General features: G+C 40.1%; 1 protein-coding gene across 1 annotated transcript in view; it reads left to right on the top strand.

The window, feature by feature from the left end:
* Positions 1–20,087, top strand: part of KDM6A (lysine demethylase 6A) — a gene marked incomplete in the record, with an annotated part of 3,528,619 nt that overhangs the window by 2,053,219 nt on the left and 1,455,313 nt on the right. The window contains 3 exon segments of the mRNA XM_044072373.1: positions 9,744–9,963; positions 10,532–10,666; positions 11,124–11,279. Of these exon segments, the coding sequence (XP_043928308.1) occupies positions 9,744–9,963; positions 10,532–10,666; positions 11,124–11,279 (511 nt within the window).

Below are 20,087 nucleotides of genomic sequence, written 5' to 3'. Positions count from 1 at the left end.
GCTACAAATAAAAGACCACTGTGTACATCTGCTGTATCAAAAGCTTTATAAACAAGTGGGTAGAATCATTTCATCTTGTAGATGCTTTCACATTTAAAGCAGATAAATATTTGTTGTTTTACCATCAGGATCACAGATTTGGTACCCAAACTAGAATAGATAAAATATTTGCTGCCCTTGACTTACACTCTGAAATCATGAATTTCTTAATCATTCCCTGCCCCTTTTCAGACCACAATTCTTTGACACTAAAACTTCAAAATGGGTACTAACCATTAATCTTTAACTCCAGAATTCCAGCATATATAACTAAAATTAAAGAGTTCAAACCCTGGTTATCTTAATTACAGTTCTTCTTGGATATTAATTACACCACAAAGAAAATAACATGGGACTCATTAAAAGCTTACATATATGGTAAAACCCCTGACTTGGTATTAAAAAAGTCAGAGAATGGTATTCTGAATTATTAGTTCTGCAATCCAAACGTTTGTCAGTAAAAGCTGAAAAAAAACAAAATCAGTTGGAGATGAAAAAGAAAGTAGAAGCATTAAACAGTAAATACAAGACATTCTAACACATGAAACTAGTTTAGCATTAGAAAAAAAAAGAATACCTTGGCCACTTCTCCCAAATATCTGCATAATTTATCTATAAGAATCAAAATTCAATCAAAAGCTAATAACATTAAAAGTATTTTCCATGAAAAGAAAGGGAAAATGTCTCTGATATAGGTGACATTCTTGATGCCTGTAGAAATCACTATATGGGACATTTCCAAAAAGAAAATCTATATCATTCTATTAAATCTAGATGAAAAATGTTATAATATAAAAAAATACCAGAAAAATTAAACTAGATCTGCAAGCACCCATATCCTACAAAGAAATTAGACACAATAAAAGAGGGTAAAAATAATAAAGCTCCAGGTAGAGATGGCATAATTATGGAAATATATAAACTTTTTCCTTTAAATATACTATCCCTCTTCCATAAAACTCTATTAGAAATTCAGTCACAAGCTTTAATACTACCCTCTTGGAGATATTCCTTAGTGACACCAATCCTAGAGGAAAACAAATCCCAAACCTCTGTACCTCATATAGACCTATATCATTATTAAATAATGACTATAAGATATTTATGACAATATTAACTAACCATGAAAATGCCACTATCCAAAACAATAAATAATCAAACTGGATTTATATATCATAGACATACGCATGACAATATGAAAAGGATAATGTCTCTTATAGATTGTTGTTAAATAAAATTAACACTCAGAATTGGCTTAGATATAGAGAAAGCCTTTGATTTCCTAAATTGGGACTATTTATTCAAAATCCTAATGCTGTTTGAATTTCCTGCATCCTTTGTTCATCTCCTAAAGAATATATATGCAAATAATTTAGCACATGTCAAGTTAGGTCCTTTTATCTCTGAATCTATACATATAACAAAAGGCAGTAAACAAGGATGTCCCATGTCACCGATTCTATTTGCTCTGGCTATTGAAATATTGGCAGATTCAATTCTTAATATAAAAATCAAAGGAATAGATGTTTATGAACTGCAATTCTAAAGTAATGCTCTTTGCTGATGACATATTACTAACATTATCTAATACAAAAGAGAAATTCGAAGAATTAGATATATTTGACAAATTTCAAATGACTTCAGAACTCCATTTCAATAAATCAGAATCAAAATTTTTATTTTTAAATAAAAAGAAACCCAGACTAAGGGGGATCACATCATAGAGAGTTATGTAAGGATAATAATGAATTAGTCTTAAAAAAACTACAATAATATCAACAATACAATTAAAATATCTGTGGAAAAATGGAACAAAATAACATTTGAAGATAGACTACAGTTAATAAAAATGGTTTTACTGCCCAATATCCTATATCTAGCCTTGGCAATACAGCTGTTACCAAAAAGGAATATACTTAAAGTAATAAATTCATGCCTAATAAAATGTGTATGGTTTCCCAAAAAAAAAAAAAGAAGAATAGCTTTAATACATCATATCAGATCATGGAAACGGGAAGGATTAAACTTTCCTGATATAGGAACATATATAAAAGCATCAATATCTAAAATAATCTCAAATTGCGTAAGTCCAAATTGCTCTGCAAACTGGAAAGAATTACTAACTGTAATATCAATAAATGAATTTGATTTACAAAAAAAATTTTTAAATAGATAAAAACAACTTGCCATGGCACATATGTATTGGTATGTCATCATCATCTTTCTGCTGTTCCCGTTAGAGGTCGCCACAGTGGATCATCTGTTTCCATTTCTTCCTGTCCTCTGCATCATGCTCTTTCACACCAACCACCTGCATGTCCTCTCTCACCACATCCATAAACCTCATCTTAGGCCTTCCTCTTTTCCTCTTACCTGGCAGCTCCATCCTTGGCATCCTTTTCCCTTTATACTCAGCATCCCACCTCAGCACATATCCAAACCAACACAATCTCGCCTCTCTTGCTTTGTCTCCAAACTGTCCAACCTGAGCTGACCGTCTAATATACTGATTCCTAATCCTGTCCATCCTAGTCACACCAGTGCAAATCTTAACATCTTTAACTCTGCCACATCCAGCTCTGACTCCTGCCTTTTCGTCAATGCTACCGTCTCCAATCCATATGACATAGCTGGTCTCACTACCCTCTTGTAGACCTTCCCTTTCATTCATATTGGTACCCGTCTGTCACAAATCACTCCTGACACTCTTCTCCACCAATTCCACCCTGCCTGTACTCTACTTCACCTCTCTTCCACACTCACCATTACTCTGAACTGTTGATCCCAAGTACTTAAACTCATCCACCTTTACCAACTGTACTCCCTGCATCCTCACCATTCCTCTACCCTCCCTCTCATTTACACACACATATTCTGTTTTAGCCCTGCTGACCTTCATTCCTCTCCTCTCTAAAGCATATCTCCACCTCTCCAGGGTCTCCTCAACCTGGTCCCTACTCTCACTACATATCACAATATCATCTGCAAACATCATAGTCCACGAGGCCTCCTGTCTAATCTCATCTGTCAACCTGTCCATCACCACTGCAAATAAGAAAGGGCTCAGAGCTGATCCTTAATGTAATCCCACCTCCACCTTAAACGTATCTGTCACTCCCACCGCAGTCCTCACCAATGTCACATTACCCTTGTGTACATATCCTGTACCACTCTTGCATACTTCTCTGCCACTTTCCACTTCCTCATACAATACCACAACTCCTCTCTCGGCACCCTGTCATATGCTTTCTCTAAGTCCACAAAGACACAATGCAACTCCTTCTAACCTTCTCTGTATTTCTCCAACAACACTCTCAGAGCAAATATTGCATCTGTAGTGCTCTTTCCTGGCATGAAACCATACTGCTGATCACCAATCATCACCTCCCTTCTTAACCTAGCTTCCACTGCTGTGACTGATCAGTTTTATCCCTCTGTAGTTACTGCAGCTCTGCACATCACCCTTATTCTTAAATATAGGAACCAAAACACTTTTTCTCCACTCCTCAAGCATCCTCTGACTTTCCAAAATTTCATTAAACAATCTGGTTAAAAATTCCACTGCCATTTCTCCTAAGCACCTCCATGCTTCCACTGGTGTGTCATCTGGGCAAACAGCCTTTCCATTCTTCATCCTCTTCATAGCTGTCCTTATTTCCTCCTTGCTAATCTGCTTCACTTCCTGATTCACTATCCCCACATCATCCAACCTTCTCTCTCTCTCATTCTCTTCATTCATCAACCCTTCAAAGTACTCTTTCCATCTACTCAGCACACACTCCTCACTTGTGAGTACTTTTCCCTCGTGGTCCTTTATCACCCTTACCTGCTGCACATCTTTCCCAGCTCTGTCTCTCTGTCTAGCCAATCGGTACAGGTCTTTTTCTCCCTCTTTAGTGTCCAATCTCTCATACAACTCTCTATATGCCTTATCCTTAGCCACCTCTCTCTTTGCCATGCGCCTCATCTCCTTGTACTCATGTTTACTTCTTCTCTTTGACAATCCCACTTCTTCACCAGCCTCTTCCTCTGTATACTCTCCTGTACTTCCTCATTCCACCACGTCTCCTTGTCCTCCTTCCTCTGTCCAGATGTCACACCAAGCACCTTCCCAGCAGTCTCCCTTAGTAGCTGATATGTATTGGTATGTAATATAACAAAACTAACTCACTAAAACTCATATGATTAATTATTACATTGACTCAGTTAGGAAATTATTAATGCAAATATAGTTTTAAAAGTCTGGTTTGATCTTTTAGCACCATTTATAGTCGCAAAGAACTTTCCAGATAAAATATATAGAAAAATTGTTACTTCCTGGGAACAGAAAAGAATTGTATATTGGCTCCAGTCTATCAAAGAACTGTAAGTTTTAGATATGCAAGTAATAAAAACAACATACAAAATTCCATAACAGGACTGGTTAACTTTACAGCGCATTCTGTCATATTTGCAAGACTTAAGTAGAGTAATTAACAATTCTTCATTTAAAAAAATACCTAAAATTATGAAATACATATATGAAATCATGTATAATCACTTTGACATGGGAAACAGTATTTTAAAATTTTACAAAATATTGATCAACTATAAAACACACCCAAAACCTCATCTTGGAAATGTATAACAAAAGGACACTCAGTACAGCTAACTGAAGATATTATTAATAAAATATACATCCTTTACACAATACTGGAATGTTTTTAATTGGAAATGCTTGCACAGAGCATTCTTAACCCCAGACAGAGTCAGTAAAATTAGTTATTCCATAAAAGGAATATGTTGGAGATGTGAGCAAGTACACACTGCAGATTGGAACCACATTTTCTGAGATTGTGTTAAAATTAAGCCATTTTGGAAAGGTATTGCTTTCTACAAGCTTTATGAATAATTTTATTTAACTAAAAGCTCTTGTATTATTAAATGTGAACGAAGGTCCTCATTTGAAAATGTCAAACATATATCTGGTATGATCTATACTTGCAATTTCAAGGAAGTGTATAACAAGAAGATGGAATACAAACACAGTACCAACTTTGGAAGACTTCTACAGCCTACTGAAGACCACAGCATTTTTGGAAATTAAAATTAAAGAACTAAGAATGTATCCAAAGCCATTTGTCGACAACCCTGTGGGAAAAGTCTTATCATTGATTGACACTATACAATAATTGATCAGAGACTTTGATAATGGATTGGACATACTTCTAAAGTACCTGTATACATTAAGATCTGTTATAGTGTCAGGCTAATATAAATAGTGTACATAGTTATTTAAATTGTTATGCATAAATACTATGGAACTCGTTCAAATGTATTTGAAAAAAAAATTTTGAGAGAAAAAAAAAATTGTTTATTGGGGAGTCAGCCTGGTACTGGGGGATGAGATGACACTATTGCTTTGGAATTCTGTATGGAAAAGAAAGGAATATTGTACAGTAGTCCGTCTAGTCAAATGTTGCTCTTGTGCTGCGTTACTTATGCAGTTGTATTTCCCAGTTATTGGGCTGCTTTGATGTAAAGCGCCTTAAATATATATATATATATATATATATATATATATATATATATATATATATTTTTTTTTTTTTTTTTTTTTATTTTGCTGTGATAGTGTCATCTTTGCTTCATACTTCATATTGATAATTTTAATTCTGTGGATCCTATTTCTGAAGCTTTTTAGCACCCTTTAAGATGGGGTTAGCAGCCATGCTCAAGCATTAGCTGACATGCTAGTCTTGTCACCAGAAAAATATCAAGATGGTTCTTAACTATTAATTTCCTCATTGTATAGTAAGTGCTACTAGTAGTCATGGCTGCAGATCTTGGTATAAAGGCAAGTTTTTAAAGCCAGAGCAGAAGCATGGGTACAGCTGGCTCGTTGAGCATTGCCCTCTTGTTTTAGCCTGTTGAAAGTACGGCCTTCCTAGGCTCTTATCTTACAGATAGAGAAACACTCTGCTTCAGGAAGTAGTGTAGAATGTCTCATCATCTCAGATTCCTGCCTAATAAGATATTTTGAGAGCAGTCTTAACTGTGTTATCTTTGGATCAAGTTTGCTGAGTCTGAGATTGAGCATTTGCTTTTCTAGAAAGGGTATCTACTTGAATTTAGAAAAAATGTTTGAAGGTTGCCAAGATTCCCTCAGTCTGAGTTGCTGTCATGTCATTCCCAGCTTTGTCCTTGATTCTTGAGTGAAGAGGTTCATAGTTTGTTCCTTTTGTTGCTGCTTCAGGTTATGTCATGTTTTATCACATTTATATAATTTTGGCTGCAAACTTGAGCATACATTATTTCCCTTAACAGTTTGTAGATAATTATTTAGGACTCTGTCTTGATGGCCCATTTTCCTGTAAATCGTGTATGTTCCATTATTATTTCAGAAAGCTTCTAAGATTCTTTTCCGAGTGTGTCATTTCAGTATAACTGCAGCTTAGTTATTTTCCGGTAATTGCAGTTACAATAGTACAAGAAAGTATTGAGACTCTGTTAGAATGTGCATAGTAACTTTTGTGTACTGTGTGACCACAGTTTTATTAAAGACACAAGCAATACTTTTTAAACGTTAAAAATAAGATAGAAATTATGATTTTGCATTGCCAAGGAATGTGTTTCAGCCTTGAAATGCCTATTTTTCCCTCTTTTTGAAGGTATGCAATTGCTTAGTCCATCTGTGCAGTGTGCAAGATAAGGCACTGTGTTGGCAGTGCCAGTTTGCAAGTGGTCTCCATTGTATATATCCAGACCTATCAACCATACCGAATTCCTCTGTATTTACTGGTTTTGAGCCCAAAGTAATGAGGCGCCATGAATTCTCTAGTGGCCCCTTTAATTTCCAGATTTCCTGGGTTGTTTTTCAAATTTCTTTCTTTTTTTTTTTTTTTTTTTTGTGGTGAATTTTCCTGACATTACGTGCAGGGGCATGCATGATAACATCACTGCCATGAGCAGACTTACAGCCTGTCAGAATTCAGCTAAGAGCTGGAGCTGGAGGGGGTGTGTCTGTGTTTATTTTATGTACAGCAGCCAGCAATGTATTGAGTCCAGTGGCAGTCCTAGTCAGATCTGTGCTCTTCCCTCCACCAGCACAAGAGATTGCTATAAATCTCCTTCCACGTTCACAAGCACTACAGATAAGTTTGATTCGTAATGGAGTTATTGCTTATGGAGGCTGCTGCCGTATTAGTATTGCATGTAGGCTGTAGCTAGCAAATAAGTTTTTACTGTGTAAGGAGCTACCATGTTAGTATTGCTTAGAATTTCTCTGTCGTATTCTGTAAGGAGCTAACTTATTAGTGTTGCTGGCAAGTAAGTTCATGTTGTGTAAGGAGCTGCTGCTGTATTAATATTGCTAGCTAGCAGGTTCGCTGTGTAAGGAGCTGCTGTATTAGTCTTGCTAGAGGGTGGATGTGTGTGTAAGTCAAATGCCGCAGTTAGGGCTAACTTGTGGTTAGGGTTACTCAGGCTCCAACCCTGTACTTTGGGTACAAGAAGCCAGAGTCTGAATTCTCTACCCATGCCACCATTTGTGATTCAAGGAGCTGATCATAGCTCTCAACTGTCCAGGATTTCATAGAATGTTTGGCTCATACTTTTGGTATGTTTCTCTTAAAATTTGTGGTTTTCTGCCAAATCATTTAGAACTGAATTCACTAAATAGTGATAGCCATTTGAGTTTGTCTTCCTATCTTTCAGGAAACACATGGTAGCACAAAATATTTTATTTTAGCAACTTTCTAAGATTGTACAACCAATGTTTAAAAGGTGTCCCTAGTTCTGGGCCTTTGCCACCCCCCCCCCCCCCGAATAAATTCTGTCTTTTTCCAGATTTCTTGTGCTACATAGTTCTTCAGGGGTAGAAAAGTTTAGTGCTGCTTATGCCAAGGTTGTTTTGGTATTAGTAACGCAATAGATAGTATGCTTGCTTTTGATGCAGAAAGCTTATGGGTTCTTCTCCCATAGTATGTATATGAATTGCTGATATTGTACTGTGTTGTACTTTTAAAGGGGGTGGATGCTGCAGTCTTGAGAATGTCTACTTTGGAGGAGATAAGTAACTGTGAACCTGTTATCAGTTTGCCATCGATTCCTTATTGCAGTATTACTAGCTTATCTTTATTTTAATGTTTGTCTTTTCGGCTTTTCTTGGTTAGGGGTCGCCACAGCGGAACTCCGGTCCGCTAATGATTGGCAGTAGATTTTTATGCTGTTGAGTGGCCAGCCCAACCTTCAGCGAAGGCACACCCATTCACGCATGTCTTTCGGAGGCCACTCATTTGCGGGGAGGGTATGCAGACTCCACACAGAAGGCACTCCAGCCGAGAATCGAACAGGAGAACCTCTTGCTGTGAGGCAACAACGCTACCGCTGTACCACCGCAGCTTCCTTTTGTTTTTTTTTTGTTTACATAGGCAATTTATTCTTCAAGAGCAGCAGCCACTATGTAGATGATCATTTTTAAAAAAACAGCTAAAGGCAATGTTAGTTCAGGAGCCTAAATGTAAGTGTTTCAAAGGTAATGTTTTGTATGGATAATTCTGCAATAGATTGCTTAGATAGTTTACATAGAAAATATTTTTAATGTTTATCTTTGTAGAAATTATATTGAATGTATTCCTTGTGTTAGCTAAATCCGTATATTATTAGTTATTTGAATTCAATTAATTGCTGCACTTCTCTGTTTGAAAGAACTGATTGCATTTGCCAACAGTGCTCAGTTTATAAACCTACCTATCTGCTGATTTCCTCTGTTTAAATCTAGCTCATTTGTTTTCTGGCTGTAGAAGGCTGAAGCAATTAATTTTATTTTTATAAAAGAAAATTGTATTTTAGTTTTGCAGTTTGAACAAAGTGTGATACAAGTTCAAATATTAATTTAAATAAAACACTGTTCTGTTGGTGTATAATATTTTGTCTGTTCTTTAATTTGAGTTTAAAAGTTGGTATCCCACAATTCCACCATGGGTGAGGTTACATAATTGCTAATTTTATGTTAATCAGCATGCAGATTTGTATTTATTTTTCATGTGCCTTTGTCCAGATTATGTATAATTTCAGGTTAAAAGGTATGTATATATCAGAGTGAAACAAAAAAGATCTGGTCAGTGTTAAGGTTGAAAAGTAATTTTCTGGAAAAGGTGCAACAAAGTGTAACCCTGCTGTCCTGCTGTTTTTTTCTTTAACCCATTACTGTTTTGCCTATAGTCACCAACATCTTCAAATGATTGTATTTACTACACTTGCCTAGTTTACTGGTTTATTCATAGTCATTTTATTATCATATGGAGTGTAAGAGACTGCTGTATAATACCACCTGTTTTGATAAAAAATGTAATTTTTAAGTCAGAGTTTGCGAAAAGCAAGTTAAGATTTGCAGGGGATTTGAAAACAAGCAGTACTTTTAGCTTTTGACTTTGTAGTGTACATAGGTTTCAGTGTTTGGGAGCTTAAATAGGACTACATTTGTTCCACACACTTAAACTACACTCCACACAAAAAAAAAACAAGGAAATTGTGTGCAACTTCCAGATGTTCATATTACTCAGCACTGTATGTGCTCTCCATCATGTTTCACTTTAACTTGAATTGGAAATCCTTCCTGTGGATGATTTTATTTTTCCTAGCATGCATTTATAACTGTTATTTTATATTCCTTAAATTGTCTACATTGTAATGTTTTCTTGTTTTTCCCTCCTTGGGTATAGTGTGTTGTACCAGCAGCAGAATCAGCCAATGGACGCTTTACAGGCTTACATTTGTGCTGTGCAGTTGGATCATGGCCATGCTGCAGCTTGGATGGACTTGGGCACACTGTATGAGTCTTGTAACCAGCCTCAGGATGCCATTAAATGCTACATAAATGCAGCTAGGGGCAAAAACTGTAACAATACCTCTGCACTTACAGCTCGGATAAAGTATTTACAGGTAAATTGTATTCAGTTTTTTTGGAAGATATTGGCTCTTAAGCCCTTGGAGTAAAATATGGATGTATAATTTATACACGTTATTTACCTGTGTATTATGAACTGAAGATTAGTAAAAGAAATGCGAGTATTGCCTTTCCTTTTTGAGAGATCACTACACATTTGAATTACTGCTTTGACAATGTAGACTCCAGTGTTTAATGGAAATTAGATATGGTATATGAAATTGTTTAACTTATGTGTTTGTTGCCTTTTATGCTTAGGTTTCCATAGTATTATAGAAAACAAAATAATATTAATATTTAATTTTAGTTTTTGAGGGCATCTCTTTAATTTTAATACAAGTAACAATTATAGATTTTTTTTCTTGAATATGAAGGGTAGTGTGCTGGTTACATACACTCTGTTTTCAGTGAATCTTTAAAAAAAAAAAAAAAAACAAATCCTAGTCTAACTTATACATTTTCCTTTAAGATATAATTAGCAATAGTATTAAGGAGGATATAGTAGAATTTTATTTACTAAAAATAGGTTTTTGTTAAATTTGCTTTTTACATAATTTTTCCTAGGCTCAGTTGTGTAACCTTCCACAAGGTAGTCTACAGAGTAAAACTAAATTGCTTCCTAGTATTGAGGAGGCATGGAGCCTACCAATCCCCGCAGAACTTACCTCCAGGCAGGGTGCCATGAACTCAGCACAGCAGGTGAGAGGTTGGGTTAGACTGTATGTACTGCAGATACCCAGCTTTAAGGGTTGTTTTTTTAATCAGTAGTCGCACATTTATTTTAATGGGTGCAGGATTGGTTTATTCTTTTGAAAATTCCTTTTGTTTGTTTGCAAAGTAGTGTGCCATCTACAACACACAGAGACAGCCCGCTAATGGTGAAAAACATGGAAGGTGTTGCTTTTCATGCCTGTGTGATTTATTTCATGTAACAATAATTATTTTGATGTGTACGAATCACTTACTTAACTTGGGGTCCTGAAATGGTGTTTTGGATGCCAACAGCGACCTTTGAAATTGATTTGACCCATTACAGATCAACACAAACATAGCTGCTTGATTATTATTAAGCTGTTGTAGAAAATAGAAGCATAGAGTTGTAAGAGGTGGGTAAAGAAGAACAAAGCCATCTTTTTTTTTTTTTTTTAATTTGTAGGCTTGTAAACCTCATCATCACAATAATGAGCCTGTAGGAGGTCTTTCTCAAACACATTCTTCACAGCAACCCTTGTCAGCACATACAGTTCCTTCAAACCAAGTGGATGACCTGTCCAGTCCAGCCAAGAAGAAAAGAACATCTAGTCCTACTAAGGTTTGTTTTGGATTTTGAAAATAGGCATCCAACAGTACTACTACTAGATACATCTGAAGTTGCTTGTACATGGAGTCCAATGTACATGTTTTGGTAATGGGTTCTTGCACTGGAAGATAAAAAGTTTGTAAAGTTTTCCTTGTGTCCTCCTTGAGTTTGCTTGAATTTCCTGTATTATGCGAGCTCTGGCTAGAAATCCGGAAGAGGCAAAGGTAGGGGAATGCAAGTTAACATTTTTAGTTGCAATGAAATGAAGTTAATATTTTTAACACATTTATTAAATGATCAGAATGCAAGTTGCTTTGTGAGTTGACATGCATTAATAGAAAAAAAAACATAACAGATGTTCTCTAGTTCTGTCTCGCCTTCATGTTTACATATGGGTTCGGAGCCGATCCTCTGCTCCGACTCGGCCAGTTACAAAGCTCAAAGTCTATTAGCTGGCTCATGGCAAGGTGGGTATCCCATAGTGCACTAATAAGAATCCCCAGATTTCGTTTGCCTCTTCTACGAGTTCAGAAGTGCTTCTTGCTTGGCCGTGGCTAAGTTAAATATTTTTCAGTTCTTATTGATATTTCTACTTATAATATAGCTTAGTTTACATAGTTTTAGTAATAGTTATCATAGGTAGTAAATAGTGTTTTTGCTAAATTTTCTGTAGTTATTGCTGAGAACTTGTTGGCCATCTCTAGGTCCTTTTTATGTTTTCAGAGTGGTATCCCTTCTGTGTGTCAGTTTTTTTTTAGATAGTTTCTTATTAGTGTAGGTCCACATTTGTGTTAGGACCTTGTTTTCTAGTATTTCACTAGAATAGTATTTTGTGTGCAGTGTCATTTACTATTATTGGCTAGTTTTTAGCTTGTTTAAATTTTACATTTTGTGGTACTTTTCTGACTTAGCTTCTTTCCTGTTTCTTAGCAACTAGGTCCGTTTAAGTTAAGAGGACTTTGTCCTTTATTAAACTTTCTGGTGGTGTTTCCTCTACAGGGCTAGGCCCATTTAAGTTAAAGGACCTAGTCCTCGGTTGCCTTTTTGTGTGTAGTTTTCTTACAGGGCGAGGCCCGTTTAAGTTAGAGGACTTTGTCCTCTCCTGTCTTTATAGAGTTCTGTTTGTACTAAGCACGTCTAAGGAGTCCAAAGATCATACACCTTCGGTGTGTCAAGTGCTCCCGAAAAATGTCAATCACTGATGGCCATAGTAACTGTGTTTACTGCCTCGGAGCCATTCATCTACAGGAAACTTATTTCTGTCACTCCTTCAGCTCCAGAGTTCTCCAAGAAAGAAAGAACAAATTAATACTGAAAGGTCTCCTTAAGCCTTCCTTCGAGGAGGATTTAGAAAGCTCTTCATCATCCTCCAAGTCTCCCTCTTCAACGAAAGAGAAGGTCATGTCGGCAAAGAGACATTCTTTTGCACCAACTATTTTGTGTGGACCTCCTCAAAGTATTAAAATTGGATAAGCCTTCTACCTTTTCGGCTCCACTGTCCTCAGAGCCGGTCGAGGTGATCGATGTTGACACTGTAGTGTTGGCCCCAAGTCATTTGGAGCCAACCACTGAGAAATTGCATCTGAGCCGGTCTAGAGAGGTTTTGCTGGTCTCCCCAACTTTATAGTCTTCTATATTACAGAGATCTAGGTTGCCTACCCTGTTATCCAGATCCTCCAAGAGCCTTTTGGAAGAGGATGTAGAGAGTAGTGCTTAGACTTTTGAAGTTGTCTGCTTTACCAAAATTGTTGCCGGCTCTGACCTAGTCGACTGTGGAGCCGTCTAAGACCATTCTCCCTGTTGCTTTTCTTCCTCTGAGCCATGTTGGTCCTTCAGAGCCAGAGATTTCGGTGCCACTTGTTGTGGAATGTTCGGTTCCAGCACCCCTTGTGTCTGTCTCAGAGCAGAGTTCCGCTTTGACACCTTCGGCGCTGTCCTTGGTGTCCAGGAGCCGAAGCTCACCAGTCTGCCCCTACAGGGACGCTTGGACCCAAACTTCCTCTGTGCCGAGCTTACCTCTCGGTGCGTCGGCTAGGTTGAGCTTGGACCCTACATTCATCTTGGAGCCGATCACTTTGGAGCTGAGGGCTACCTCCGTTTCTTCGGAACCTGGGCTGTCCTCGGAGCCATAGAGTTCTGCATTTGAGATGATGAGCGTGCTGTTTCAGTCAGCTCCGCCGAAGGGTACCAATACTATTCCCCCTCAAGCACCGACCTCTGCCTCGGCACCATCTCTGTCTTTCTCTTGGCAGCAGAGACCCGCAGCCTCTGGAGCCCCTGTTGGGTGGCCCTCAGTCTTCCGAGACCTCCCTAGAATCCCTGAGGAGCCCCCTTGGAAGAGGACATACAAGAGGAAGCATGTAGATTCCTCGGATGACTCCATCACCCTGGACACTGACCTCGAGGAGTCAGAAGGGTCCCCCAGGACGTCCTGTGATGGTAACTCCTTTGTAGATATCTTGGAGATCCTGAAGCAGAGGCGGCTGGCCCACTGTCACCCCTTCTTATGAGGAGGCAGTGTACCTGAAGGCTTTCGGGTCTCAGCCTTCAGCCTCTTGGGTGTCTCCACCTTTTGATGAGTTCCTGGACCTAGTTAGTTGGAAGGTGTGGGGAAACTCCTGATGCAGTGGAACCAACAAATTTCTCTTAGCCCCCAAAGAGAAAGTTCTTGACCAAAGCTGTGTCTGTAGATGCTATGGTGGTGGCGGCAGCCACAAAGAAGGAACTAGTGGAGACTTCTACATCTGTCCATCCCACCAAACAAGGAATCTCGAACGATGGATAGATACAGGAAGCGTATCTTCTCTTCAGTAGCTTTTACTCTCAGATAGCTGAATTACCTCACACATTTTACTAGGCTTCAAAGAGATCTCCTAAAGGAGCTAGGAGATACTCTCCAAGGTACATCAACTGAAGGAGTTCCTGAGAAAGTCACTGCTCATTTGTCCACCTTAAACTCCATTGTTAACTCCTCCATGAGGCTGATTTCCTATGCAGCAGATGGAGTGAATAGGGCAGCAGGTTCAGGGGTTTCCCTTAGGAGACACTCCTGGATGCGCTTATGTAATTTGGTGGAGCCCTTCAAATCTACTTTTACCAACGCCCCCTTCGACAATTCCTCTTTGTTTGGACCTAAGGTCAAATATACACTCACCAGGTGCGAACAGGAAGGAAAAACTCTCTCTGCAGTGGGAGTATGTTTTACCGTCCCTTCTAGACCATACCCCAGAGATCAGAGAGATGGGAAAATGTGGTTCAAGAAATCGCAGAGACTTTTCCTGGACGCACAGGGTGATTCCTCCTTCATAGGTAGGGGACGTGGAGCTAAGGGTGGATGTCGCCCTAGAGGCAGGTGGGTTTGCTAAACCAGGGTGGCCACGATTCTTTTCGTGGCCGTTTCAATCAGCGCTCCTTATGTGGGGCCTGGCTGCACTTCTCTGGAGCCCGTCGGTGGTCACTTATCTTTGTATCCAGAAGCCTGGCTCAACATCACCCAAGACAAGTGGGTACAAAGAATAATCACCAGAGGATACTCCTTACCCTTCTTTCTTCCACCACATCCCCAAGAAGATCCCAGACGTTCCACCCAATCACAGGGATCAAGCAACCATAGAAGTTCAAAAGTTGCCTTCAAAGAGAGTCATCCAAACCGTCCCTGCAGACCATATAGGATTCAGAACTTACTCCACATTCTTTTTAGTGCCAAAACGAACAGGGGATTGGAGGCCCATTTTGGACCTCAGCAAATTAAACGAATCAGTAAAGAAGTCCAAGTTCCGAATGGTAACCCTGCAGTCTATACTCCCTCTGTTAGGGAAAGACAATTGGATGTGCTCCCTATATTTCCAGGATGTGTACTACCACATCAAAGTGGACAGGGCATTCAGGCGTCATCTATGTTTCCGGCTGGGAGCCAGTCATTACCAATTTCATTCTCTGCCCTTTGGTCTCACCACAGCCCCCAGGGTGTTCAAATGTATGGCGGTAGTGGCACCTCACTTGAGACGTCATGGATTATGTGTTTCCATACCTGGACGACTGGCTCCTGACTGCCACCAACAGGCACCTACTCTTACAAGCCAGGGATTCAACCATCCAGCTCGGAATTAGGATAAATTGGGAAAAGTCTGCCTTGTCGCCCTCTGTTTGTGATTTTTATAGGCACCGAATTCGACACAGTCACCATGATGGCTCCTCTTCCTGCAGACAGAATTCAGAATCTCAGACAACAGATATACGGCTTACTTCCTCAACAAAAAATCAAGGCCAAGACAGTGCTGAAACTTTTAGGGACCATGGCTTCTACCATAACTCTAGCTCCACTAGCCAGATCGCATATGCAAATCCTTCAGTGGCTACTTTTTTCCCATTGGTATCTTCAGCAACTACCTCTGTCTCATCATATTCTCATAATTGAATCTTGCAAAAAGGACCTTTGTTGGTGGAGTCAGCCTGATCAGCTGACAACAGGAACACCCTTCCTCACCAACCCGTTGCTACTGTGACCACGTATGCCTTCCAGACGGGGGAGAGGGGGCATTATCTATTCAGGACTGTCCAAGGCACATGGCAAGATCACGAGGCTCACTTGCATATCGGTATCCTAGAGATGAGAGCAGTGCTACTAGCATTGTAAGCACTTCACGATTTTCTTCCTCTAGGGACGATAGCAATCCAATCTGACAATATGTCAGTGGTATGGTATCTAAACAAACAAAGAGGAACCAGATCTTACCCCCTATGTCGAGAGGCTTTTCATGTTTGGCAGTGGGCGATATCTTCCCAGCGCTTTCTAGTAGCAATGCGCATCACGGGGACAACCAATGTGATAGCTGACAAGCTCAGCAGGGCAATCTTGATGCCCCACGAGTGGTCTCTAAATCAGAAAGTCGCAGAACAGATTTTCTGCAAATGGGGACAGCCTTGCTGCGATCTGTTTGCCAGTCCAATCGACGCCAAATGCAGCAGCTACTTCTCCCTTATCCCCCCTCTAGAGGAGTCACCGAGAGACACAGTTCACAATTGGCCTCCGGGACTTCTTTATACATTTCCCCCCTTTCTGCTCATATCAAAAGTGATCCAGAAAGCAAAGTCATTGGGAAGCAAAATGATTCTTATCACTCCTTACTGGCCTTGTCAGGTTTGGTTCCCCTTTCTCTGGCCTCCTCTCTTAGACCATACATGGGCTCTGGGCCCAGTTCCAGACCTCTTGACACGCATGTCAGGTTCCCTTCACCCCTGCCTCTACACACTCAACTTGACAGCGTGGCTGCTCCACTTCCATCTTTAGTCAGGCTTCATGATTTTTCACCTGCAGTGACCCATATCCTCACGTTCTCCCACAAACCTTCCACGAGGAAATTATACGCTAGCAAATGGAGATGATTTTCTGTCTGGGCAAAAGAGAAAAATGTAGATCCTTGCACAACACCCATCCCCTTGGTGTTAAAATTCCTAACCAAACTTTTCCATCAGGGATCAGCTGCTGCTACAATTAAAGTTTAGCTGGCAGCGATATCCAATTTTCATTTGGGACAACATGAGCCTAATCTGATGGCTCACAGATTATGTAAAACTTTCCTTGAAGGCACTACCTTGCTAAGACCTCCCTTTCGGATCTAAATTTCGTTCTGTCCAAACTTCCCCACCTTTTGAACCTGCACATTCTTGTGAACTGAAGTTTCTGTCTTGGAAAACCATTTTTCTAGTAGCTGTTACATTTGCTAGAAGGGTGTCAGAGTTGCAAGCACTGTCAGTCAAACCACCTTACTTGATTTTTCATAGAGAGAGAGTTTCCCTTCTTACAAATCCTTCCTTCATCCCCAAAGTTTGCTCAGAGTCTGATATGAACCAAACTGTCGAACTGCTTGTATTTTTCCTAATCATTCAAACGGTGCAGAATATAAATTTCATCAGCTGGATGTTCACAGACAGTTACGGTTCTGCCTACATAGAACCAAGGAACTTAGAAAATCAGACTAATTGTTCATATCCTTTTCTGAAACTAGGGTAGATCTGCCAGTCTCCAAGGTAACTGTATCTTATTGGATTTCCAGCTGTATCTCTTTTATCTACTCTTCCAATGGAAAAGAACTTCCATTTAAAATTAAGGTTCATTCTACCAGATCCCTATCCACATCTGCTGCCTTTCAAGCCAGAGTCCCAGTTGACAGTGTTTGTGCAGCAGTAACTTGGGCTACCCTTCATACCTTTATTACTCATTACAAATTGGATTTGACCTCAAGGGGTAGAGTCTCATTTGGTTCCATGGTTCTTAGGAGTATATTCCCGTGAGCCACCCGAGAAAATAGTGCTAGGGACGCTGTCCCATATGTAAGAATGAAGGCGAGATAGGACTGCAGAACATAAAGAAGTTGTGTACTCACCATTATGTTCCATGTTTGTAGTCCATCTCGCCCTTCATTCTTACAAACCCACCCACCTACCCCCATCCATGTATCCTTGGAGGTTATGGAGACAGGAATAGTATTGCCTTTGGTAGGGTGGAGATCTTTCATCTTTGTTCCTTGTGGATAACTTTTCTAGCACTTTTATAGTCAAAGCAAACAAGATCTGAGGATTCTTACTAGTGCACGATGGGATACCTACTTTGCCACGAGCCAACTAAGAGACTTTGAACTTTATAATCGGCTGAGTCGGAGCTGAGGATTAGCTCCAAACCCATATGGAAGAATGAAGGGCGAGATGGACTAGAAACATGGACTGTTATGGTGAGTACATAACTTCTTTTTTATTTTTGTGCGGAATATTTGCTTAACTTTTTACAATTTCCATCTATTCCAACATGGCATAAATTGCTGAATTTCTGTTTACATTAAAACCTTACTCCACTTCCTGGGCATTGTTCTGCAGTTTTTATTCTCACAAATCCCATTTATTCTTATGAAATCTACTCCTCTCCTTTCCTAAAAATCAGAGCTCTAGATCTTATATGATTTACAGTATTAAAACTTCCTTTATATTTGGTTTGGATTTTGATTTCCTGGATTTCCATTTTCTACCTGTTTATTTTTTTTTGTTTGGCCACCAGTAACACTAAACTTAGAGCATCTGAACTGCCTACTGTCACAGCTTAAAAATGATTTTCTTAATACCGTTTGTTTCACCAGCACTGATGTTCATCGTGCATACAGCTGCAGTCCTCACAGATGGGTTCTCCTGCCGTCAGGCGGGTCCTCAGTCTGCCGAATTCCAAAGTCTAGGTACGGCGTCGGTTGTAGTCGCTTCTTCCCTGACGTCAGTGCGACAGGGGTATAAAGGAACCAGCCAACGCCATTTTCTTCAGTCTTTCTTGCCGCGCGTTACCCAAAGCAGAAGCAGTTCGCAAGTGCCGGTCGGCCAGCTCCTGAGATTACGAAAATTTGAAAACCGAAGTCTTCTTAAAAGCTAAGTACCCCGTTGGGGAACCTTTTCTTGCCTCAGACCGATGTCAGACAAAGTTAATAATTGTATTTCTTGTGGGAAGCAAATACCGCATAAGGATTTCCATTCCCTCTGTGTACCTTGTTTAGGCCCAGACCACGAGGTCTCGGCCTGCCGCTTTTGTGCTACATTCAACAAACGCACTATTAAGCGTCGGGCGGAGTTCGCCCAACATTATTTTGGAAAAGCATTTAACTATACTATGTCGTCAGATGCTCCGACTCCGGTTTTGTCTAAAAAATGAAAAGACAAGGACCGACACTCAAGGTCCGCGGCCTCTACCGACACCACGCCAAAGCCGACTACACGTGGTCCGGTTCTCAGTGAGGCGCCTACGCAGCCCCTGCCTACCGACGACCTGTCTTTGACGGTGTCTCCTGTACCCGAGGTCGCAGGCTCCTCAGCCCACACCCCGACTACAGATACCGAAGCCACTGTCTGAGTCGAAACTCAGAATGTGGACAGGTCCACCTCCACTCAAGGTGTTTTCAGACCTTCCTCTTCTTTTTCTATCAAGGCTTTCACTAAGTCTGAAGCAACCATGCACTCTAAGAGACCAGCTGCACAGGGCCCATCTCCAGGACCCATGCCTAAGAAACAGATGCTTAAAATGGCTGAGGATTTAATTACTCTTATCAGAGGTTCTCAGCCCCTTCCAGACAAAAGACCTAGAGTGGAGGAAGATTCCCCCTGTTCTGATCAGGGCTCCATTATTTCAGAGCACTCTGATGATCATGAACATTCTTACTCCCCTTTTGAAGACTCTGATACGAAGGAGTCCATCCCTTCTCTATCCCCCCCCTGAGGATTACTCATTTGGGGAAACTTTGCATACCTTAAGGGAACACTTCCACTAGGAAGGCCAGGATTATTCTGATTCCAAGAAAAGGCTCGGAATTTATCTTGCTTCCTCAGCACAGGCCTTTGGCTATACCTCCTGTCTTGGACATTCTAGATGATGTTTACTCGGAGGCCTGCCTTAACCCGGACTCTCTACCTCCAGCTCCAGTTAAGCCTGACAGGTACTACAGGGTCCCTGACTCTCACCAATTTCTATACAAGAGCCATACTGATGACCCAGAAACCATCTCACAGGGCCCCAGGGGAGTTGAGACCTCCATTGCTAAAAATCCTTTGCCTTCCGAGAGAGATTCCAGATCCTTAGAAAGGTGGGGAAAAAAGGTATATACCTCGGCTACCTTATCTGAGGGCCTTAAACTGTCAGTTTCATATGCTAAAATACCAACAGTTTATCACAATTGAAAAGTAAAATGTCACAACCTGAACAACCAGATTTGAAGGAGTTGCAGGACTTGATACATAGTGCAGAACAAGTGGGTAAGCATACCTTACAATGTGGTTTTGATGCTCTAGAGG

This window comes from Protopterus annectens, chromosome 5.part0 (genome assembly GCF_019279795.1).
Source record: "Protopterus annectens isolate FY-2018-M chromosome 5.part0, PAN1.0, whole genome shotgun sequence".
Classification (NCBI taxonomy): domain Eukaryota; kingdom Metazoa; phylum Chordata; order Ceratodontiformes; family Protopteridae; genus Protopterus; species Protopterus annectens.
This window is presented reverse-complemented; position numbering and strand designations above follow the sequence as displayed.